Consider the following 25,560-nt stretch of genomic DNA (forward strand, 5'->3'; position numbering starts at 1 on the left):
GTAATTAAAGCTTACTTCAGTCTGAGGTACTCCTCATAGGCATCAGTGTAGGCTGCAAGAACAACGGGACTACATTAGACAAACTAAAACACACAGAGCAATAGAAATGCATGAAACAACCCAAAGAGTCAAAATGAAATGAAGCGCATGGTGTTACCTTGTCCTGAGAGGTCGAACGTCCGGGTGTGGGTGGTAACACCGTCTGAGATCTCGATGGCGTAGTGACCTTTCTCTTTATCGGACGGGTCACAGATCTGCATCCAGGCCATCTCCGCTGTGCCGCCGATCCTCATCTTCTCAGAGGAGGCGATCTTACTCTCTCTGCAGGTTTATACCACAAACATCACCAGTTCCATACGAACACACACCGACACAGACACACACACACACCCGCACACACACACACACACACACACACACACAGATCAATAATATCTAAAGTTAAAATTCACCATCACCACAGCTGAGGTTTTAACAGAAAAAAGCCATTCTCAACATGTTTCCTGGAATACAGATAAAATCTTCAGTACTCTGAAGTCTCCCTCCAATAAAACACTGAACATTTATAATGAATTTAAAACAGAGCTTCTGTTTAAAAACACTAAGTGAACACAAATCTATCAGAAATGTATGTTGCATGTGTTGCTAAATTGTTATCCAGAGATGGAAGTAAAAATAAACTTCACTTTTCTTTAAAATTGCTATGGTGGGTGCAGACAGACAGACAACAGTGATGCTGTACTTGTGCTTCCAGACGGTCTTCATCTCCTCGGTGTAGTAGTTCATGTAGCACTGCAGCCGGATGCCCTCTGGAGTACACTGCATCACCAGGTCAGAGGCAGACGCACCTGATGAGAAACATGAAAATAAAACACTGACAGCACACCGCGATACAGAGTCAGGAGAAATAAATCCTCCAGGAGAGCAGGACAGGCCTGGTGGGGGATGAAGCTCTGCGAGGTGGAGCAGCTGGTAAGCCCTGGACCCCAAAATCCCTACACTTTTTTATTTAGTTAATTATTCATGTCAGTTTTTATAAAACCCAGCCTTGATTATAGAAACCGCAGCTTCCTTCTGCATTACTTTGACTCATATGACCTATTTTTATTCTTCCTAAAATCCCCCTCTCTTAATAGTAGTAGTAGTAGCATTGTTATTACTCGTTATAGCATATTTATTACTATCTTATCTTCTTATGACCTTTGTTTTTTTTAAACTGTTTGTTTGTTATGGTTGCTTTTAAAATTATTATCATGATTATGGTAATACAGAAGTGTAAATATGTGTATGTTTTATTGTTTATCTTCTCCTGTTCAACATCATGAGGGCAGAACGATGGTCTGGCTCCGGCATTGTGCCGAACACCGAGGGGAGCTTTAAGCATCCAAGTCTCCTCTTGATAATTAAATGAGTCTGTTGCTGAATCTGCATATTACAGCTGGACCTGACAAGAGGGGTGGCAGCCAAAGAAAAGAGAGAGTAAACAGAAAAGGAAAACAGAGGTGAAGAGAAGAAAAAGGAGACAAGGATGCAGCAGGCAGCATCAGCTGTTCAATCCAACCAGGAAGAACCAGGCAACCAGCTGCAGGAAAAACAAAGCTAATAATCATTGAGAGCACCTAAAGGAAGGCAGACAAGCTGGAAAAAAATCATGAATCACAACAACTGTGTGAATATGTATTAAAAGTTAAATAATAGTAGACGTTCATGTAACATTAAATCTTTTCTGCTGTCATCTTCCTTTTCTGTCACTGTTCTTTGATTATTTCTTTTATTTTCTCCACACACTTTGAGTTGTAAATATTCACATGATGTTCAATTTAAAAAACCCCCAAAAAACAAAGATTTGAGTGTTCTTGGACTCGTGCTGCTGGAATGCACTGACATTATTCGTGCAGCTGATATTAAATATGCCAGACGAGCAGCCTGAATGCAGCATGAGGACGCTGGACTCAGCTGATTCAACCTACCAGCAATGTGGGCGATGGCGTTGATGATGTCATCAAACACTGAAAAACCAAAGAGGGAAAAAATATCAGACACTGTAAAATACGGGAAGCAAACAGCTGATTTCTTCTGGACAGAACTACGTACCCTGGCCTGAAATGTCGAACACAGACGTGTCCTTCCCTCTGTCGTCACTCAGCACGGCCTTAAACACGCCCTGATCTTTTCTGGAGAACTGAAACACAATTACAGCAGCAACAGGCAGAATGAAAGGCTTAATTGACCTTTTGTTTTACAAAATTGCTCACTTTAGAGTTTCATTTCAGCTGTTTCGTAAGTTTTCAACATGTGGAAAAAGATTTAAACAACAGCTGAGTTAGAATCTTTTCTGTTTTTGATCCACTGTTTTTTTTTGTTTCTTCGTTTCTTTGTTGTTTTTAATGTAAAACTTCATGTGGAAGCTGAAGCCTTTTAATCCCAGTCAGCATCCGACCTGATGTTTCCAGCCTCAGCTGTCAGATCATGAGGCTAAAATGATGTAAAATGAATGTATGAATAGATATAGCAGCATAAAGGTCGACCAGAAGAAGAAAGCAGAATTTATTACTAACAGAACTTTGTAGAAATAACACACAGATCAACAGTGACCAAACCTTTTCTCATCTCATCGTTCTCTCAAGTTTTGGCTTTCAGGAGAAAAAATATTGTTATTGAAACAAACACACAACAGAAACTATTTCCATGTTTCCACTTTTTCCTCATTTCCAGTTATTCCTGCTACTATTTACCTGCTATCCTCACTAAACCAACTCCAGCTCAGCTGCTTTGTGGCGCCACCGTGCATCAGAAACGTCTTCTTGGCTTTATTCCAGCCATAGAGGAGCATTATTTTTCTTCTTTTCACACACACATAGAACTTTCTGCTCACTGGTTGATCTTTGGCTGCTCCTGATTGGACGTTACCGTCAATCTAAGCTCTCTGATTGGTGGAAAGTCTGACAGGAAGTGGCTTCATCATCATGTCCAGGTCTAAATAGAGGTCTCTTAGCAACATAGTAGTGATGGTGATCTTTTTATGATGAAAATGTGATAAATAATGCTGTTATCATGGATCATTGTGGATTTACCAGATAGAGCAGTGGTCAGCAAATCCAGTCCTGAAGATCCACCATCCTGCAGGTTTCAGTGTTTCAGTTTTCTTCTGCAGCACACCTTACTCAAATCAATGGCTCACTACCAGGCTGGCGCAAGAACCTTTTCATTTGACTCAGGCCTGTTGTACTAGGAAAACACTAAAACCTGGAGGATGGTAGATCGCGAGGACCAGAGTTGGTGACCACTGACATAGAGTCTGAATAAGAAATGAACATTTTGTTTCCAGTCATGGTGAGAATGGTGACCTGGTTGGGCTCAGCTTTAAGAGGCTTTTAGGATTTTGGGTCAGACCAACGTGAATTTGAAAAGTCCAGTTTTTAAAGTGTTTTAAAGCATTTAGGGAACTTTTACACTTATTTTCAGAAGTTTGGATAAATACAAACACAGAAAGCTGAATATTACCTCAGTGTTTGAGCTTTTTCATTTTTAAATGAGGGATTTTTGTACCATAGGCAGAGGAAGAGCACAGGCTCCAGACATGACGTTGGGGGGAGTTTCTGGAACAACCTCATCATCCTCTTTGTACCAGTGGAAAGCGGTCTCCTTCTTCACGTTGGCCACCTACAAGCACATCGGGTTGTACAGCTTCACTTTAACAGCAATAAAAAGAAAAGCTTGAAGAAATATTGAATAAAAATGTGACTAAAATGCAGGTAAGTGTGATGTAAAACTCTGTTTAACACGCTGCTGTGTTACCTTGCATGCAAGCATAACAGTGCAATCCTCTGTGACGGTGAAGTAGAGATACTCGGAGAAATGTGGACCTGCAGCGAAAAGAGCAAATACGTCTCCATGTTCATCACGTTAATGTTCATTCATGAATGTGTTGGAGTGCTGTGGTTACCCTGCTTCCTGATGTGCTCCTTCCTCTGGAACTCTGCCTCCTTCAGAGCAGCTCTGAACACTGAAAGAGAAAAAGCAAAAATCAGAAATCCACTGAGAGCTTGATTGGCTGCATTTCTGTTGAGCCTCACCATCTCCCACCAGGACCAGGGAGCTCTGGTTTTTGGCCTTGCCGTCGTGGATCTGGACGGTGTATGTTCCCTCGTTGGCTCTGGTAAAAAGATCAACGGTCATCTGGATAACTCCTGTAGCCACATCATGGCTGATCTTCTGACCCTGACAAAGAAATAAGGAGCAGGTTTCCACCAGGATGAGTCTGACATGTTTTCTACCTGCTACAGCTCCGGTGAGGACTCAAACATCCGCAGCATTTACAGATTTTACCTGCCGTGACATACAGAAAAGAATCACTGAAGGACATCATGTTTGCATGCAGTCATTGGTTTGAGATGTGAACAAGTCAGACTTGGTAGTAAAATGGCAGGAAGCTGAATGTGATCGTGTTCAGTCTGTCGCTGAAGGAGAATGGAGGATGTCTGTTTGGTGGTGTCTTATATAACTTATTTAGGATTAGTATTTATAACAGCTTGATTAAAATTAAGTTGTATCAGCTAAATAACGTCACATTTTACAGTGAGAATAAATGGAAATTAATCGTGTAACAGAGAGAAGAGGAAAAAAATTCTTGCTGCTCAGACTGAAGCCAAATAAACTTTTTTTTGTTCAGTTGTTCAAGTCGCTTTAATTTCTATGGCAACACAACTAAATGAAAACAAAATGCATTTGAAGTTCAAGAGCAGGAGACAAAAAACGTAACAACACAGAGTTAAAAAGGAAAGTGTTAGAGCCGCACCCGGCGCTGCCATGGACACACTCCTGCCGTGCATCACGTAGTCGCTCTCATCCACACCTGTAATCAGTTCACAAGCAGGCTTCTTATACTCCAGCTCCACGATCACTCTTCATCAGACCTCGTTTCTACTGGACTTCCTCATTCACCTTCCTGGTTCCGACTCACCTGGTGGATCTTTGGACTCCAGTGTACCTGAATTAGTGAGATACTGCTGGAGATCACTTGTAATAAATCTTGTTAACTGCGATCTGTCTCTGTGAGGTCCTTCGATAGCAGAAGTAAAGATAAAATGCTGCAGTGAAATCTGACAGATCTTCACTGCTCTTTCATTCTGCAGTTTGATCTATTTATTTTTTGTCAGTTTTACTTCTTTCCGTGCAGCATATTGTTTCAGATGGTTGCTAAATAATTTTTATATCCTGCTCTTAAACTTTCATAAATGTGCTTCTAATCTATTTTTAGGATAAATGTTACTTTATTCAATTTAAAGTAACATTTATCCTTTAAAAAAGTGAACTAAACAGATGTTTGGTCGGCTTCAGACAAATAAATTCATTTTTCCTCCTCATCACTCTGCAGAAGAACACAAGTGATTTCCATGTGATTTCTGAACAGGCGTGTTGTCACCATATCTGGTTTATTGAGGATGTTTCTGACTGTACCATGAGCAACATGATCAGGTGATTTAGAACATGTGGAACAGCTTAATAATGTGCTACGTCGGGTGGAGTGAAAAGGTTTGTTTTAAATTAGGATTATAGATGAAGAAAATGATCCACAGGGCATGACTTCAGACTGAGACAGCTGTGAACATCGTACCTCCCCACTGGTGACCTCTTTGTCGTTAACAATGAACCTGTAGGACACGGATGGAGACAGTTTGACAGCCTGCAGCCAGAAACGCACATGACCTTTCTCCAGGATCTCATAGTTCAGGCCGTGTTTCAGAGGAACAACTGCACAAAGACAGTTAGATTATTACGAGACGAAGGATGATGTCAGAGCTGTGACGCTGAGAAACGACACTCACTTGGATGTCTGATGGCATAGCTGAGCTCCAGCATGGTGTTCAAAGCTGCAGAACAAGAACACATGAGCAACAAACATCATCACATCCTGGAAGAAGCTTAGGCCCAGAAGAATGCAAGCTGGTTAGGTGGAGAACTTTGGGACTCACCATCCTCAGTCAGACTGTGGCTGGCTGAGACTCCATCTGTGTCTGTGACGACCACCGAGTATCTGCCCAGATCATCCTTATCGGGGTTGTTAAAGGTCAGTCTGGAGCTGTGAAACACGCACAGCCACGGGAACCGTCATGTTGATTATTAACGTAAGTTATTCAGCTGAAAGTTTTTCCTAAAAACCCTGTAGTTCTGACCTGAATCTTATCTTTAAATTTCCCACATCCCTAACAGGAATTCCTCCCTCAGTCAGATTTACTATGACGATCATGGATTAGGTTTATATTTTGCTTCACTGTTGATGCCACTAAAAGCACTTACATTCGTTCCATTATTCTTCCACTCATACTTGGTAATGTATTGTAAACACATGTAAATTTCCCCAATGTGGGATCAAAAAAATCTTATCTTATCTTAGCTTAGCTTAGCTTACCTTACCTTACCTTACCTTATCATATCTTATCTTATCTTATCTTATCTTAGCTTATCTTAGCTTATCTTATCTTATCTTATCTTATCTTATCTTATCTTATCTTATCTTATCTTACCTTATCTTAGCTTATCTTAGCTTATCTTAGCTTATCTTAGCTTATCTTATCTTAGCTTACCTTATCTTAGCTTATCTTATCTTAGCTTACCTTATCTTAGCTTACCTTATCTTAGCTTAGCTTAGCTTACCTTACCTTACCTTACCTTATCATATCATATCTTATCTTATCTTATCTTATCTTAGCTTATCTCATCTTATCTTATCTTATCTTAGCTTATCTTATCTTATCTTATCTTATCTTATCTTACCTTATCTTACCTTATCTTAGCTTATCTTAGCTTATCTTAGCTTATCTTATCTTAGCTTACCTTATCTTAGCTTACCTTATCTTAGCTTAGCTTAGCTTAGCTTAGCTTACCTTATCTTAGCTTAGCTTACCTTAGCTTACCTTATCTTAGCTTATCTTATCTTATCTTATCTTAGCTTATCTTATCTTATCTTAGCTTATCTTATCTTATCTTATCTTATCTTATCTTAGCTTATCTTATCTTATCTTATCTTACCTTATCTTACCTTATCTTAGCTTATCTTAGCTTATCTTAGCTTATCTTATCTTAGCTTACCTTATCTTAGCTTAGCTTAGCTTACCTTATCTTAGCTTAGCTTACCTTATCTTAGCTTAGCTTAGCTTACCTTAGCTTACCTTATCTTAGCTTATCTTATCTTATCTTATCTTAGCTTAGCTTATCTTATCTTATCTTATCTTATCTTAGCTTATCTTATCTTATCTTAGCTTATCTTAGCTTATCTTAGCTTATCTTAGCTTATCTTATCTTATCTTATCTTATCTTATGGGCAGACTGACGGAAGTGCAAGCCAACGGGCTCTCCAACCATCACTGAAACATTCAGACGCATTCATACACCAACATGCCAACACTGGAGGCAAGGAGGGTAATGTCTTGTCCAGGGACACAACAACAAATGACTGGGGGAGTGGGATTCGAACCGCCAACCTTCTGGTTAATGGATGACCTGGTTTTCCATGTAGTTCCATCTAATCTATTCATCCTTAAAAAAATGTTGGAATGCAGCTACACATTTCTTGAAGAGATTTTGTCCCTGTGCAAGCACAACTACTAAAAGCCTATTAACCTGACGTTAGCATGAAGCTAATAGTAGCATTGTTAATCTGGTTATATGCTAGCGCTAGATTAATTCTAAGATGATGTGAGGATACTATGTCATATTAAGTTTTCAGTGAGTGTATAGGGACTAAACATCAACTCAGTTAAACATGATTTTAACACTGGAGCTGAAAATAAATGATAAAAATTCGGAAAGAAAACCTCAGTATCCACATTACTTAGCGGTGACTAAGCTAGCGCTACATAATCCAGTTTCATTTAAACAAGAAGCTAACAAAGCTGCTAGCTGGTTTTAAGGTCTTGATGCATTTTTTTGTGTTTCCACATGTGAAAACTGGGAGGGTACCCTAATATCCAACCCGACCTTTCCTGCTTTGTTGGTACCCGTCCGTTAGGGTCGAATCTAACCGACCCGACCTGAAGGGGTGGGGTTTCTCCTCCTTTGTTTCTGAGTCGTGTTTTGGTTCTACTTTAAGAAAGGCGCTGTTCTGTGATGGCGTCATGCTCTTATGTAGCTGAGGCATCTGATGCTCCACCTCTCAGGTAAGGTTACGGTTGGGTGTGGAAACGCAACAAGATTACAGTTTGCAAACCATATCTGCACTCTAACCGCCTCTATCTGTCTATCTATCTATCTATCTATCTATCTATCTATCTATCTCCACATACTGCAACCAGCTTACCTTCTATGGAACTTTGTGAACTTGTAAAACTTTCCACATCATGATCCAGATTATTCATGTTTCTTTCATGTCTCTCTAAGGTGACCACAGTTATCACAGTGTGTGTCAGAGGGAGAAACATAATAACACAATAATTTCCTTTCATTGCATATAACCCCCCCCCCCCAAAAAAAAAAGTATTGCCCACCCTCTGACCTCCCCATGTATAAAAGTCTAGCTCCATCACTGTGTTTAAAGCTTTGTGGTGTGAGTAAAATCCAGCTTACGTTCTGCCTTTTTTTGTCATGGAAACCCTGGGACAGTCACCGATGGCTTTGTAGTTCTTCGACCAGAGGAACTTTGATGTCTCAGAGATCTCACAGGCTTCAAATGACAGGAAGACGTCTCCAGTCTCCTCATCCACACCCGCCACGATCTCCTTAGTGCCTGTGAGCAGGAAAACATGTCTTCCCGTTCAAACCTAGTTTAAAGACTGAGCTGAGACACAATCTGTGTTTTTACGCTTATGTGCACAATGTGTCCTGCAGGATACAAACATTCAACACCTGTTTATCAGTGCTGGGTAGATGTAATTCATTATTATTTTAAAAGAATACAATTTTTCTTAAAAAATACCAAAAACTAATCTCCCCACAACATATAGAAATATAATGTGTTTTGGGGGATGGCAGCAACATTTACCTCATGATCATTAGATTTTTTCACATAGGCCACCATTTTGGAATTTAATATAAATATAATTGTAAATGCTGGCATAAGGTCACATGACCTGTGTACCTGATCTACCCCCTTTTTTAAGAGATTCTCTGACATCAAGTGTGGATATTTAATGCCCCGTACAGCCTGTCAAATATCCATATCCCCCAGGATACAGAACCCACTTAAGGCTTTTGAAGACATCTGAAGGTTGTGCTGCTGAGTTCTTGTTACCTGGAAGCGCCTTGGCACAGACTGGCTCAGACAGCTGGGAAGCCTTTCCAACTCCATTTGCATTGATAGCTCGAACTTTAAACACATAGCTTTCTCCTTCCACCAGTCCAGTCACCTGCAGCACAGCATGGAACATCCATGAAACATCCTCACATGCAGAAAACAACGTTGTTGTGGGGGATGGCTTTGGTAGCTCTAAAGGTCCATTTATGCTTGACGTAGAAGACGAATATGCAGAAGGACGAACAGTTACATCCGTCTTCTGGTAAAAGGGTAAATGAACTTGGACTAATATAGAGCTTTTCCAGTCAGCTTAACCACTCAAAGAGCTTCACACTACATGTCACATTCACCCATTCACACACACACACACTCATACCCTGTTAGGCAAATCGGGAGGTAACATGGGTTAAGTGTCTTGCTTAAGGACACTTGGGAAAGCCTGGAATCAATCCACCGAGCTTGGAATACAACTGCTCTTCCTCCTGAGCTACAGCCGCCCAGGGGTGACACTTCTGTGTCGGTTAAGCATGTAACTTGGTCCATTTTCAAGGAGCTTAGCTATCCGTTGCAGAGACGGAGCAAGTGCAAAGGGGCTGACATGCAACCAGGGAAAGAAACAAACCAGAGAAGAGGAGGATCAGGAAGGAAGCAAAAAAGCAGAAGAAGATTGAGGACGAGCACAACTGTAGAAATTGTGCTAGCTTTTGAAGAAAGACTATGCAAATGTTTAGTATTTGTTGGGCTGTTGGAAACAATTTTATAACGATGCATTACCGCCGCCAAACGCTGTCTGATCTCAGCTCACAGGAGTGAACTTTGAACTCAGCACTGCCCACTAGTGGAAGAACTGGCTTAATAACCATGGCAACACAAAAGATGCATGGAAGTACGAGGACAGCGACGTATGACGTTTGAAACGGAAGTTGCTATTTACATAAGTAAGGGAGCATAAATAGGTCTACACAGGAGTTTGATTTTATTCTATAGTTCTCTTACCTGCAGGTAACGATGGTTCACAGCTTCCTCGTTCAGAGTGACAAACTCAGAGGAGCCCTTCTTGGCCATGTCCACAAAGTATCCGGTGACAGCACTTGCCCCAATATAAACTGGAGCCTTCCACAGGATGACCAGAGAGTGACCCCTGACCTCACTGAAGCTCAGATCATAGGCAGGGCCTTGAGTTAAAGCATAAAAAACTGACATTTAGGACTTCAAACAAGAGGAAGTCTGAGTTTGACCTCAGTTGGTGTTAAAGGGAACATATTACATGACGTTTTTAAAAATAAGTCACTTGTGTTTGTGCAGAAAAGACCCAGAATGCCATCTGTTTGTAGCTCTTTTTGTGTCTTTAAATGTGCTGGTGTCCTCCAGAAATCCTCAGTGAGCAGCTTATAGGAGCAGCCAGTTAACGGAAACATGACCAAAACACTGTCTACTCAAAACTGTCTCTCAGTATAACCATGTCACATGCAAAAATAACCAAAATCAGAAGTTTATAAGTGTCAACAGAGGAGGTCTTGGAAAGAAAGGAAAGAAAGAAAGAAACACAGCTGAAAAGTGTGTAAACATGAAGGAAAGTGTTGCAAAGTGCTGAATTTAGGCTGATAGAGACACAGTCACCCACATGATGATTACTGGTTTCAGATCAGTCTTAAAAAATCTACATGACAGTTTCACTGTGCTAACAGTAAATATAAATGTATTTTCATGTTGATGTGGGTGCGCTGTCATTAAAAAAATAATATTCACTGGGTCCTCAGTTTTACACTACCAGTCAAAAGTTTGGACATTAGATTTACTGGGAAAGTGTGTCCAAACCTTTGACTGGTACTGTATGTGCTCTGCATGAAGACTCTCGCAACCAAATTCAGATAATTTAACAAGTTTTGTTTTATCTCTTTCAGCTGAGACACTTTATGTTCACAGTGAGCAGGATGGATCTGTGCTGCATGGATGGATCAATTCATGTCAAGACCTGAACTCAACATCACAACTTGAAGTGTGAGCCAGGAGGAAAATTAGCATTCAAACGCAACATATGGAAAAAAGAGGATAGCTTAGCACAAAAAGAAAGAAAATTTATGTTTGATAGATTATTTCACCCCTTTAATAATCTCAGTTGGTGTGTATTAATCGTGGTTGGAGACCGTGATTAGTAACCTTTACAACCAGGAACAACTTGTAAGGATGGTGCTTCTTTGGAACGAGCAACACAGCAAATTGTGTTGGGTGTGCCCCCTCAAAATATACCAAAATCCCTGCAATATTCTCTGATCACAGGTCAGGAACAGTTTCCAGGCTCTGTGCTAATTGTGCAGTCCAAAAAATCACCGTTGCTTTGCAGCCAGAACGTTCTTGGTTCAAGCCTCAACCCTTCTGTGTGGAGTTTGCATGTGCGTTGGCCCTGCGATGTACTGATGACCCGTCCTGGTGTACCTGCCGCTCACCTGCTAGGAGCTGCAGTCGGCTCCAGCTACTCTGCACTGAAATAAGTGACTATAGAAATAGACAGATGGAATACTGACTCCCAACTAAAGAATGGAAGTTGACAAAACTCTTAAAAGTGAAGCAACCCCCACCCCCACATTGTGTCAACCTGAAAAGGTACAAAACATTTTATCACCTGGAACTGAGGGTTCTATGAAGGACTAGATGTTGTAATCCCTAAAGTTAGCACTGATTCTAGTTTGGCTGCAAAAGGCTTTACCAGCGGGACACATTGTCAGTTGTGTACCTCAGCATCACGGGGTGTTTCGGCCATTTGTCACAATACACCCTCTGCTGAGGGACGGCCCACCACAGGTTGATCATGCCTGGGTGTGTGTCCCGTGGTTAGTTGTTCACCCTAACGGCCCAGGTGGTGTCATTCTTCTTCAGCCACAACCAATGGCTTGTCCTCTCAGCAGTGTGAGTCAGCTGGCAACAAAGCCCCTACACTCCACCTCCACCGGGCACACCTATATCTTCCATCCTCTATCCTCTGCCTTAGCTGCCAAGTTGTAGTAACACAGTTACTTCCTCTCATACGCTTCTTTGATGGCGTCCTCGCCAGCTTGCCTATGATGTAGGCAAGCTGGCTTTGGAATGTCTGGCAGCTTCCACCTGTCGGTGCACCTCCTCTACTACCATGGTTGGTTGTTCGGTTGCAGATGCCTTTTGCCATAGAGGTGTTACAGCGCCAAGTCCAAAGCCTCCTCTGCCCTGTTGGACATGGCCCACCACATCACAATGGAGAAGAACATATTTGGCCTGTAGCACAGCTGTGGCTGGGGTCCACTTCCTCCCTGTAACTAGAGCAGGAGACGCGCCTCTCACCACGTCTCATTTCCAGCCTCACCTTGGCACATCTGAATTCTTCGGCCAGACAAGAGAGTGGTAATGGCAGGGCTCCGTCGCTATATAGTCCGATGCTACTGAGGCATTTAGGAAGACTGAGCCGCCTCCTTACATAAGAGCAGAAGCCCAAACTGGTAACATCAGAGCTTCAGTTTCCCGGGTAGTGAAGTGTTGTCAATTTGCTTAAGGCCCTTTACTGTATCCTGCCGAAGTTGCTTAAGTTGTTGGGTGTCTTTGTGGTCTGCGTCACATCAACATCCAAGGCTCTTGATGGGCTTCTCTAGGACTGTCGAAATTGGTTCATCCATGATGTAGAACTGCTCACTTGTTAGTTGACCTTTGACATGCGTGACTTGCCTAGCTTGAATTCCATTCTTGCTCACTGGATGTTTTCCTGGAGTTTCTGAAGCAAGCGTCTTGTGCATGGTTTTATTGTTGTGATGATGGTCGTGTCATCCATGTAGGCTGTAATTGGTGGAAGACGCATGGCACTATTGGTCCTCTCGCCTCCCATTACCCAACAAGATGCCCGTATGACCAGCTCCACTGCCATGACGAATGCAAGAGTCTTTTGGGTCATTTCACATTTACAAAATTAATCCCACAGGCCAGATTGGACCCTCAGGCTGGCCAGTTTTGGCACCCCGGGCCATATGTTTGACACCCATGACTTGAGGTTCCTTACATAAATTTAGAAAGCTCCTCTTTTCTAAACTATTATATTTAGAAACTATAAGAGAACACCTTCAGGCTAACCAATGGAGCTTTTTTTTTTATTTACTTTAACCTGAATTACTTCTTTTTCATTTTAATGTCATAACTTCTCTGATGTTACATGTTTACATGCAGACATTTTGGTTTGCTTTTTGTCATTTTTGAAAATACTGTACTCAGTATTTGGGAAAATATGGGAACACTGAGAGGCATTTGGGTGGGAGGGGTAATGCTCTTATATGGTAACTGCAGCATTTAGGCCTACAGTTCTCTGATTCATATTCTCCTGAATCCATTATGTTTGGGTTTTATATAATTTGTGTTTTCTTTTGAAAATTAAAAGAAATAGCTAAAGCTGAACTTTTTGCCATTTATATAATTAAATAAAAAACTCTTGAAAATATTGATCATAAACATATTTACTGACACTAAGCCTTAAAATCTGGATGTTTGAGTTACTTTCATATCTTTCTGAATAATGGAAGAACTGGTGGTTGTGATGATGATGATGATGATGATGATGCTGTACCTGGCTCCTCCATGGTCCAAGCTTCACATTTCATGGGGGCACTGGGAGCTGATGCCAAACCAACACCAGCCAGGTTCCCAGCCTGGACTTTGAACTCGTAAAATGTTCCCTCTGTCAGGTTGTCCACCTAGACGTAAAAATAAGGAGATCAGATCCGGATTCAAGGACTTGCTATGTAAACCTGTTTTCTTAGGGAACTCACAGTGCAGATTCTCTCTGTGACGGCAGACAGGTTGACCTCCTTCCACACCAAAGTGTCAGCATCACGCTTGTCAATGTAGTAGGCGTTGACCTTGGAGCCGCCGCAGTGTTTGGGGCTTTTCCAGGCTAGAGCCATGGAGGAGCCGTCGCAGCTCAGCATGGTGATGCCATACGGAGCGCTGGGAGTGGCTGAAAGTTTCATGCTTATTAAAGATTCAGACAGTTCACAGCTGGAGACGTGATCTAAATCTTCCTGCACACGTGTCTTTCATGCATTTTGACTGAACAGTTACTGGAAGATCAGGCTGAGCATTAAGTTTCAGCACACAGGCTGGATTTAAGGTGTTTCACTCAGTAGGACAACAGAAAGGGAAAATATGTCCTCCTGTGCAGAGTTGGGGTGAAGAAAAAGGGGCCAGTGGGTCAGTATGGGGGGAAGAAATCAAACTTTTAATACATACCGTATTCCACCCCCCTGTCTAGACAGAATGATGAAATGAGACTCTGAGTGTGAGCTTTGTTCAGTTTCTGAAACATCTTTTCACTTCGGCCCACAGTTTATCACATCGAAATGATTTCTGTTTCACGGAAAATGACATCATGAAGGGGGCTCCTCTTACCGAGGGCAGGCTCCACAGCGATGGGAGAAGACTCCTGAGACTCCTCACTGAGGCCGAAGATGTTGACGGCTTGGACTCGGAAGGTGTAGGTCTCCCCCGGGATCAGACCGTGGACCACAAACCTGTAACACATCCGTTTGTTTTTAGTTACAATGAAGAATTGTAAGTATTTATTTCTATTTTTTTTATTTACCCTCTAGTTCTTGTTGCTTTTACACTAAATGTGGTTCCTAGAGGTTCTAAAAGTAGAATGGGAGGCAGAACCTATATTTATCAGACCCCTCTCTGCAGAACCAGCTCCCATTTGGCTTCAGAAAAAAGAACCAGCTCCCAGTTTGGCTTCAAGAAGCAGAACCAGCTCTCAGTTTGTCTTCAGGAAAGAGAACCAGCACCCTGCTTGGCTTTAAGAAGCAGAACCAGCTCCTAGCTTGGCTTTAAGAAGCAGAACCAGCTCCTAGCTTGGCTTCAAGAAGTAGAACCAGCTCCTAGCTTGGCTTCAAGAAGCAGAACCAGCTCCGAGCTTGGCTTCAGGAAACAGAACCAGCTCTCAGTTTGTCTTCAGGAAAGAGAACCAGCACCCAGCTTGGTTTTAAGAAGCAGAACCAGCTCCCAGCTTGGCTTCAGGAAACAGAATCAGCTCCCACTTTGGCTTCAGGAAAAGGTCCCCCTCTCTGCCTTCAGATCATCTTCAAACGTTACTTCCTGATGAATCTTATAGCAGGCTTGATGACCATGATCCATCCTTTAGTCCTGTTGCTATAGGCCGAAGCTGCTGGTGGACGTCCCATGATGCACTGGGCTCCTCTCTGCTCTCTTTACTCTCCAAGGAGAAATATCTGACGTTGTTGTCATTCATTTGTGTTTCTCTTCTTCTTTCTCAGCAGGTATCCCTGTCTCATGTAGCTCAGGGTGGAGTATTGAATAAAAAACAAACAAACATAACAGCCAGCTAAGGAAACTAATGGACTGGTTTCTTTAGCTGGTCATTATTTTTGTGAGCTGGTTTATAGGAACACAATTATCATAAACTGGACTGATGTGGATGATATGATGAAGCTTAACTGGATTATAATTGGACTACCCTGAACTGGACTGTGTCTATAAAAGTGACCTTTTAGTTGTGAATTAGTGGTGTATAAATAAAGTTAAACTGAATATAAATGCCTGCCGGGAAAGACTCTGGCTCCCCAGAGACTCTGAACAAGATCAAAAACATGTAGAAAATTGATGGAAATGTTCAAATCACTGCATTTTATTCAGGGTTAAATTTTTCAATGTTTAATAGAATTTTAAAATAATTTTTTGTTGTTTTGAACGTGTTTTAACTGTGAAATGTGCTGGATTTAACTGGTTTAGCCATTTCTTTATCTCCTGTGTTAGTCGTATGTTCTCTGGTGATTTCTCTTCATTTTTTACTATCTTAACTGGAATTCCATGACACTCCAAGAAGAAATTTACTTTCTATTTCAGAGATTCCTGGCAAAATAACATGCAGACAAAAATGAAACCATCAGGATCACCTTACAACATTTAATCCGGTCCAGAGCAAGGGTTTGTTGGTTTACCTGTTATGTTTGAAGGGTTTGTGGTTACAAGGGAACCACTCCTTGGATCCAGCCACGCGGCCATCAATGTAATATCCCACCAGATGTTTCAGATGTTTGGGAGGTTCCCACTGTACGAACACCGAGGACTTGGTGTTCCTGGTAGCGACAACCTGACCGGGAGCAGAGGGGACGCCTGTTCAAGAAAGAAGCTGCAGTCATTTTCCAAGAAATTATTTTATTTATTAACAGATTTCAGTATTTTATTAATGGAAAACCTTTTTTATATTATATAGTGTTTCACAAAAGCTAAGAATTTATATAAAATGCTTAAACATTCATTTAAATTTAAGACAGAAGAAAGGAAGGAGTCGTGTTGCTGCTGTGGCTGATCATAAAATGTGGTGATGATCTGAGACTTCTTCAGATCTGTTGGGAAGGAGGTGATGCGTGAACAGGTGAGATCAGCAGAGTGTGTTTACATATGAAACATGCAGGAATAGGGTTCAACCCATTAAGTGTGTCCGTGTCAGTGCAGCTGCTGCTTCGTTATGGAGGATTTGTTTTAATATCCCAGGAGATGATTTTTTTAATTAACAGGAAGGAGTTTCATCTCTTTAAAACTGACATGAAGACTTCATGTGTGCGTGATGATAACATCAGATAATGAAGTCATCTCCATCTCGTAGTTAGAGCACACACACGTTGAAAGGTGAATTCGAGGGAATTTTGCTTTAGCAAAGAGCTTATTAATCAATACGTACCGACTGGCAGCTCCGTACCTGCAACACACAGCCAACCACATTTAACAACACACCAGCGTTTTACATGTGTGTGTGTTCATGTTGAAGTTCTGTTCTCTCACAGAGTTTCTGATGAAATCTTCCTGCAATGGGACAGATTTGTGCTTCTGAGGGTGTAAAAGTAACACCGGACTTTTTCTTTACCTGCTGATCCTCATCTGGCGACAGACAGCAGCAACTTCCAGCAGCTCTTCCTGCAGCTGCCACAACCTGCCGCGAGTCTCCACAGCTTTCCAGAGCTGCTGGAGCTGCTGGAAGGCAGCTAACACCGCGAACGACTCAGACTGATACGTTCAGGACCACCTGGTTCATGTGGAGCTGAGGAGGTTCAGGAGGGGAAAGTCTTCCACCTCAAAGACGCTCTGTGGTCTAGGGTAGTTGTCCATGTTGGTACGAATGACACCACACACCAGCAATCCGAAATAACTAAGAAGGATTTCCGTGAACTTTTTTCTCTCCTTCGTTCCCACGGATTATCCGTGTTTGTCTCTGGCCCTATCCCAACACTTCGCCGGGGCAGTGGCAGGTTCAGCAGAATCTTGTCACTTAATACATGGCTCCAGTCCACGTGCAGATCTCTTAACATGTGTTTTATTGATAGTTTTAATCTGTTCTGGGGGCGTTCGTCTTTATTTCGCTCAGACGGTCTGCATCCCAACAAGCTTGGTAGCCGTTTGTTAGCGGCTAATCTGCAACACGCCGGGCAGGTTTTCCCACGTGATTGACTATTTACACCACACACCCCCTCAGCACATGCTTCTTCATTACCTGAAACAATAACACTCAACCGTCCCTTTAGCGCCCCCTGTAGGCCTGACGCACCACAAACGCGTCCCATAATAATTACCAACCATAACACCCTACCTGCACCATTGAGCACTGTATCCCCTGCCAGCGCCCCCTGTCAGTACCACCTGGCATCACCACCCACACCTGTGTCTCTCCCCATACAGTCAATAATCACGAACAGAACACAGATACTCAGTAAAAAGTCCCACAGAAACCCTGCTAACCTCACGTCAATACAGACACTAAACAGGCCACCAAACACACACCCGGTTTCTAAGGACACTCATCCTGGTCCCCTAAATATGGCCCTACTGAATGCCAGATCACTTTTAAATAAGTCCTTTCTTATAAATGACCTGATTTTAGACAACAGCATTGACTGTATGTTTTTAACAGAGACATGGCTCAGCACAGATGCTCCCATCACCCTAATTGAAGCATCACCACATAACTACATGTTCACACATACGGCCAGGAAAGGCAGAAAGGGTGGTGGGACAGCCTCTATCCTGTCATCTTCCATTGGTTTTAAAGACATTTCGTTTGATGAATACTCCTCTTTTGAATATCACACCATTGTTTTTAGCAGCCCACCTGTCCTTGGAGTAACAGTATATAGACCTCCTGGAAGGTGCTCATCATTCATAACAGACTTTTCAGAGCTGCTTTCAATCATTCACAACCAGTATGAGAGGATTGTTATTTTAGGTGATTTTAATTTGCACATAGATAATCAGTCAGACTCTTTCCCCCTGGACTTTTTAAATCTTTTAGACTGTATGAATTTTACCCAGCATGTCAGAGTACCTACGCACAACAAGGGCCACACATTAGACCTTGTTATTACTTATGGACTGTCTACCAACATAACATCAGTTGTTGATTTAGGTATTTCTGACCATTTCTGTGTCTTTTTTAAGGTTGAAGGTTTTATGAAACAAGCTATCCCTGAACAGACCATTAGGAAACGCTGTCTTAATGCTGAAGTGGCTGCAAACTTTACTGATCACTTTCACAGTGTCCCAGCTTTTATTTCCCCCTCATCCTGTGATTTTATTGTTAACCATTTTAACAGTAAATTAAGTGCTACCCTGGACAAAGTGGCCCCACTAAAACTGAAGAAAGTAACAACAAAACCAGCTCCTCCCTGGAAAACTGAAGATATCAAAAAGTTAAAAAGGAACTGCAGAATAGCAGAGCGGAGGTGGCGACAAAACAAACTAACAATAAATTATCAAATTCTACATGAACACTTATGTATTTACAACGAAGCTGTTAGAATATCAAGACAGGCCTACTTCTCCAAACTCATAACTGACAATAAAAACAAACCACGTGTTCTCTTCTCCACAATCAACCGCCTAATTAACCCTGTTTTTAACAATCCTGCTGATACACCCACTGATGCCAGGTTTGAAGAGTTTGCAGCCCACGTCACAGATAAAATAGAGAAAATCAGATCTGACCTGTGTCAACATCACATTGTAGATTTTAAACGGTCTGGGGCTTTGTTTACTTGTGAGGAAACACTGGAGAGTTTTGCCCAGGTTGATGCTGCAATGCTTAGGGATATTGTTTCACAGTTAAGATCTGCAACTTGTTTTTTAGATCCCATCCCTACTGCCTTTTTTAAAACTGTCTATGGCTCTTGTGAGGAGGATTTACTGAGCATTGTGAATTGCTCTCTCCAGACGGGCGTCTTCCCTTCCTCTCTAAAGACAGCCGTGGTGACCCCTGTTCTAAAGAAGAGCAATTTAGATGCCTAGGTCCTCAACAACTACAGACCAGTATCCAACCTGTCGTTTTTAAGCAAAATTTTAGAGAAATCTGTTTTTTATCAGTTAAATTATGTTTTAATCTCACACAATAAATTTGAGAAGTTTCAGTCAGGTTTTAGGACCAATCACAGCACTGAGACGGCACTGGTCAAGGTTGTGAGTGACCTTAGGCTCAATACTGACATGAAAAACTCTCTGTCTTAGTGTTGCTTGACCTCAGCGCAGCCTTTGACACAGTTGACCACACTATTCTTTTAAACAAACTCCACGACATGGTTGGCCTCACTGGTACTGTTTTTAACTGGTTTAAATCCTATCTAACAGATAGAGAGTTCTTTGTTAGCATGAAGGAATCCTCGTCCAAGAGCTATAGACTAACCTGTGGTGTACCCCAAGGCTCAGTTTTAGGCCCCACCCTTTTTAATCTTTACATGCTTCCTCTTGGTGATGTCATCAGGAGACACTAAATTTCCACAGCTATGCTGATGACACACAGTTATATGTTGCCGTGACTCCTGATGAGCACGGGCCCATTGATGCCTTGTTAGATTGTATTTTAGATATCAGAGGGTGGATGGCAGAAAACTTCTTGCAGCTCAACCAGGACAAAACAGAAGTTTTAGTGATTGGACCTGAAGCTGAGAGAGAGAAACTGGAGGCCAAACTGAAAACAGTAGCACTCAACTATTTTGATCAAGTAAAAAACCTAGGAGTGATTTTAGATGCAGATCTCAGTTTTGAGCCGCATATTAAAAACATAACTGAGACTGCTTTTTATCATCTAAAGAACATCTCCCGCATCAGGCCGTTTCTCTCTCGAGCCAGTGCAGAGACACTGATTCATGCTTTTATCACATCAAGATTAGATTACTGTAATGCTCTTCTTTCTGGTCTTCCAAAGAAGTACCTGAACCAGCTGCAGCAGAATGCAGCTGCACGTCTGTTGACAAAGACCAGAAAGAGGGCCCACATTACACCAATTTTAAAGTCTCTGCACTGGCTCCCCGTCAGCTTCAGAATTGAAGTGGGGGGGGGGGGGGGCTTGCTGCTATTGGGTTGGGGTTCTGGGGGATTTTACTATCTGTAAAGCACCTTGAGTTGCTATTTTTATGTATGAAAGGTGCTATATAAATAAAGTTTGATTTGATTTGATTTGTGGTGTAGCTGCTTTGTGAATCTCACTTTGCATCTTGCCAGTGAGCTGAGCTGCGGTCTGTCAATCATTTATGCCTGTTTATCCCCGCCCACTCTCCGCCCACTCTCCGCCCCCTGATCACCCCACATCTCCCACCCCAACCCTCGCAGTTTCTGGCATTTTCCAAATTCGGCAGTGGGTGGAGTTACGCAGAAAATAGGGGGTGGGGTGGAGTTGGTTTTTGTCTTAACTGACATTTACCAGATGAACTTCAAGAGCAAGTAAATGCAGTGTGTATGATGTTGTTCTACATCAGTACAACCATGTTCTAGATTATAAAGCAGCATTTCTACAGCCCAGTCAGCAGCCTACATGATGATCATGTTTTTCTGTTCAAACTCTTTACATTTGATGAAGAATCCATATAAGTTATAAAACCTCAAGTAATGGTGAAAATTAATTGTCCAAGATTGCTGAAGAACTCCAATAAAACTGCTGATTTAGCTCAAACTTGTTTTTATTCCATTATCACGAAGTTTGTGCAATGACTAAATATACAGGATCCTCCTGCTGCTGGAGGATCAGAGTAACGTCTATTAATAAACAGTGTGGACAAAAATACTTAAAAAGTTAAAAGTGTTGTGACTTGTTCCAGACTCCTAATTAAAAAACAAAATTTACTTAAAAAACTGAACTAAAAAATAAAGAAAATATTGACAGATTAATTTTATTTTATTTATTTATTTATTTATTCATTCATTCATTCATTCATTTATGCTGTTGTAAACATTTTAGGTTGTCTTTTTTTTTTTATATAAATTTTTGCCTTTCCCATGACATCCCTTTTTATGGCAACATCCATTACAACTATATGTACAAGGCTGATTATGCTAATTAGCGACTTCTAGCCACTTCTAGGACAGCCAATAGCTGCTTTTCTTACTGAGGAGTGGGAACAGTGCCTGGAGAGGAGCTTCAGTCCCTGAAGCTGTTTATTACCAGGAACAACATGGACCAGTCATACCATGCCCTATGGGGGATGATGGTGATAAAGTTGCCGTTCTGCTTCGACTACAAAGTGAAAATCAAATCATCAAATCTGATTTGATTTGACAGCTTCTATGTCTACTTGTTTTGTATTAGTGCGACCAGTAAGATGATTTTTTTTATGTTGTCAACTGCTGCACAAAAATATGTGAATTGTAAACATTGTAATTTCTGAATTTATTGTTCAAGTATTTATCACTAATACAGTGAAAATAAGAGGAAATGTGAATATTTGCGATGCAAGGTGATTTCAGTGTGCACCCCTAAATTTTCTGCTTGTGCTCCTAAAAATTTAAGTTAGGGGCTGCTGTGCTCTGAGCCCTGATATAAAGTCATGCTTTACTGCTGATGCAGCTAACGCTAATGCTAAGGGACAAGCCTAAAAGTTTAACCCCCTGCAATGTACAAATGAGTCCTGTGTTTTCTTTTTTATAAGTGGGGTGAAGAGCTCTGCCACGTAAATCTTTATCAACATTTTGTTGTAAATGTGCTTCTTCCACCATCTCGGTTCACTCTCAGGCTCAGAGTCTGGTTCAAACATAAATGGCTGAATTCTGTAAGCTGCTGCTCGGTTCGCTCGCCGCGCGCACCTCATTAGCATTAGTCAAACGCTTGCATGAACTCGCAAGAGACAAAGTTGTGGTATGAGCAAAGGGTCAGAACAAGCTCTATGTTTGATTTTTTTTTTTTTTTTTTGATAAGTTTTCAAAAAAATATTTAAAGACACTTAGAGGGCAGTGGATGCATGAAAAGACCAGGTGACGACACCTTTAACTATAAAACCTCTTTCATCTCCATGGAAACCAGCAGGACCTTCATGATTCATTTCAAGCAAAGGCAGAGTCATGGGAGAAACAGTAGTAGAGTTTTTAGAGCTGGAATCAAACTTTTCAACACAAAACAGCAAAAGTAAGACATGATTTCTGGTTCTGTCACATGGGATTCAGGTTTGTTCACATGTTGTGAAATTTCTGCTTGTTTTGGACAACATGTTAAGTTAGCCTGCTGTTTTCTGCACTCGTTCATGAACCTGTGCAGCCAATCCGAGTGAGACTGATGCTCAGCTGACTGAAGTATGAGTGTCCTAACAAAGTTCAATAAAAACCAAGGTTTGAATTAAACTGCTTGATTACAGCATTAGACTTACTGTCTTTAGATAAACCAACACCAGAGAAAAAAAAATCTTTTTTCTTTCAAACATAATGAGCAGATGAGCAAATGCTCTTACCATCTCCATCAACCTTCTGGATGGGCTCAGAGGGCGCCGACGCCTCGCTGGAGCCGTACAGGTTGACTGAATACACTCGGAACTGGTACTTTTGTCCATCTTGCAAATCAAAAACTGGGTAACGCGGGGAGTTGAGTTTTACTGCAGTGTTGATACGCTGCCATGCTCCAGTGCCTGCTAAGCACTGTGGGAGAGTCAGGGAGGGGGGTTGAAGGAACAGCCATCAACTTCAACAACCACAAAATATTTAACAAAGGGTTCTATGGAAGCCCATTCCTCCCACTTTTAAATTAAAATGTTGACGTAGTACCTCGTATTTATGAAATTTAAAGTCATAATTGTAACACTCCAAGTCCTTATTGAGACATAAAAAATATTATGAGATAAAAAAAAGTTAGAATTCACTTAACCTTGTGATAAACCCTAATCTTGTATTTTTGACTTTTTTGTCATAATTATTACTTTGAATTTTATTATGTATTTTATATAAAAATAATGACTTTAAACCTCACAATTATTATTTAAAATTTCCTAATTAGGACTTTTTGCCATAATTATTACTTTTATTTACTAATTATTACTTTTTTTATCATAATTTCATAATTATGACTTTGAATTTCATAATAATGACTTTTTAAATTATATTAATGAATTTCTTCTCAGAATTATCACTTTGAATCTCATAATTATAACTTTTAATCTCATTGTAATGAATCTTATCATAAATATGACTTTAAATCTCATAATTATTACTTTTTTGCCATAATTATGTCCTTTATCTCATAATTAGGACTTTGAAACTCAGAATTATGAGTGTCAGGAATGGGCTTCCATAGCATTCAGGTGAATTCTGGTGAGAAAATAATCCATCAGAAATGTAGAAATGTATCAATCTAATCAGAAGAGCTGCAGGTAAATTTATTTGTTCATCCAAGTTTATGGGAATGAGTGACGCACCTTTTCGATGACGTACCACAGCGGAGCTCGTCCGCGAGGGCTAGGAGGCATCCAGCTCAGCACCACATATGATTTGAAAATCTCTGATGCATGCACGTCGGTGGGCTCACCAGGGATAGTTACGTAGCCTAGATTGGGAGTGAACAAGTTTGAAGTGTGAAGTTTACACAGCAGCAGCTTTACAGAAGTCCCACATCCTGTTTTTATCCTGAACATCTCACACTGGACTCACAGGGTCGTTATCTCCACCAGCAGAGCAGACAAACACTGCTGATGCTCTTCTTATGGAATTTTATACAAAGTTTTTATAAATATAGTTTCAGCCTGTCAAACACGCTGAGGGGTGAGATGTGGGACTTCTACAATGAGCCATCTGTTTTCTGTTATTTAAAGGACTGATTTTATTCATTTTTAATTAGTTGTTTTGGGTTATTGGTTTGTGTTAAAGTAGAGGATGAAGAATAAATAGTTTTAATTGGGAAAAAAAGAAAAACTTTAAGTTGATTAAAGTGTGAATGGGGGAGTTTAATCAAAGTATGCACCACAAACATTAGAAAGAGAAGACGTTTGACCTTCCAGGTTTACACATTTTTTGATTTTCAGGATTTTATACTAATTCTAAGTTTCTGTCTTTTTTATAATAATTGGTAAAAAGTCCTTTTTTTAACTGATATACCTTCTGTTTGGAGGACACAGAACAGTGAAACTGTTCTCTAACTGATATGTTAATTTATTTTGGTCTAGTACAAGGCAAATTCATTTCAGACAGATATGCTGACGATAAACGTTTACACAGTCATTGTCCATTTCATTAGTATTTTTTATTAAATTCCCCTAGAAGCAAAATTCTATGTTTTTTTCCAGATTTTCTTTGTATTTGGGAGTAAATATTGAGCACTGACTGCTGAACATCTGAACATGAGTAATCGTGTTGTAACAGGCTGTAAGTGAAATCCTGACAGACGGGATCTCTGCGACGTCATCATGGCCATCACTCAATGAAGAGCCAACATTTCACACAGTGGAAAAGCATGAAATGTAGTTAATCAAAGTCAAACTGTGATTTGTAGATCTGTGGTTCTGTACCAAGGCTTCTTAAATCTGTACGGCCTGCTCTACAAATGGACATAATAAATCTTGTTTACACTGAATCGTGGAGACTGAAAGGGAGGATTCCTGCTTCACCTCAAGACCTTTTATCTTAAATCATCTTTTTAGTTAACATTTCTAGGAGCTATACTGCCTGGTCAAAGAAAAAAGCTGCCTCAAAAACAAAGGTCACACACTATTAATATTTGGTTGGACTGCCTTTAGCTTTGATTCCAGCAGCACTGGTTGGGGCATTGTTTCGATAAGCTTCTGCAATGTCACAACTTGTATTTCCACCCAGCGTTGCAGTAATTTTCCACTGGGATCTTGAATTGATGATGGGAGATTCGGACCTCCAGCACATCCCAAAAATTCTCTATGGGATTTAGGTCTGGACTCTGTGGTGTCCAATCCATGTGTGAAAATGATGTCTCCTGTTCCCTGAACTACTCTCTCACAATCTGAGTCCCATGAATCCTGGCATTGTCATCTTGGAATATGGCCGTATCATCAAGGAAATTCATTCAGTATATTGAGGTATCAGCTGACCTCATTCTT

General features: G+C 41.0%; 1 protein-coding gene across 5 annotated transcripts in view; it reads right to left on the reverse strand.

The window, feature by feature from the left end:
- The window catches only part of myom2a (myomesin 2a), a 41,963-nt gene that overhangs the window by 3,146 nt on the left and 13,257 nt on the right, over nt 1-25,560 (reverse strand). For 4 of the 5 annotated variants that reach the window (XM_041982921.1, XM_041982924.1, XM_041982922.1 and 1 more), the window contains 21 exons: nt 23,914-24,041; nt 22,957-23,140; nt 16,198-16,372; nt 14,633-14,754; nt 14,014-14,201; nt 13,812-13,938; nt 10,229-10,407; nt 9,230-9,344; nt 8,566-8,725; nt 5,976-6,082; nt 5,829-5,873; nt 5,618-5,754; nt 4,077-4,221; nt 3,947-4,006; nt 3,799-3,866; nt 3,550-3,663; nt 2,095-2,182; nt 1,971-2,009; nt 743-848; nt 158-321; nt 16-52 (listed from right to left, as the gene is read on the reverse strand). In XM_041982921.1, coding sequence (XP_041838855.1) covers nt 16-52; nt 158-321; nt 743-848; nt 1,971-2,009; nt 2,095-2,182; nt 3,550-3,663; nt 3,799-3,866; nt 3,947-4,006; nt 4,077-4,221; nt 5,618-5,754; nt 5,829-5,873; nt 5,976-6,082; nt 8,566-8,725; nt 9,230-9,344; nt 10,229-10,407; nt 13,812-13,938; nt 14,014-14,201; nt 14,633-14,754; nt 16,198-16,372; nt 22,957-23,140; nt 23,914-24,041 — 2,488 coding nt within the window. The remainder of the gene's footprint in view (nt 1-15; nt 53-157; nt 322-742; nt 849-1,970; nt 2,010-2,094; nt 2,183-3,549; nt 3,664-3,798; nt 3,867-3,946; nt 4,007-4,076; nt 4,222-5,617; nt 5,755-5,828; nt 5,874-5,975; nt 6,083-8,565; nt 8,726-9,229; nt 9,345-10,228; nt 10,408-13,811; nt 13,939-14,013; nt 14,202-14,632; nt 14,755-16,197; nt 16,373-22,956; nt 23,141-23,913; nt 24,042-25,560) is intronic. The other variant, XM_041982925.1, reaches the window with a different exon arrangement.

This window comes from Melanotaenia boesemani, chromosome 4, assembly GCF_017639745.1.
Source record: "Melanotaenia boesemani isolate fMelBoe1 chromosome 4, fMelBoe1.pri, whole genome shotgun sequence".
NCBI lineage: Eukaryota > Metazoa > Chordata > Actinopteri > Atheriniformes > Melanotaeniidae > Melanotaenia > Melanotaenia boesemani.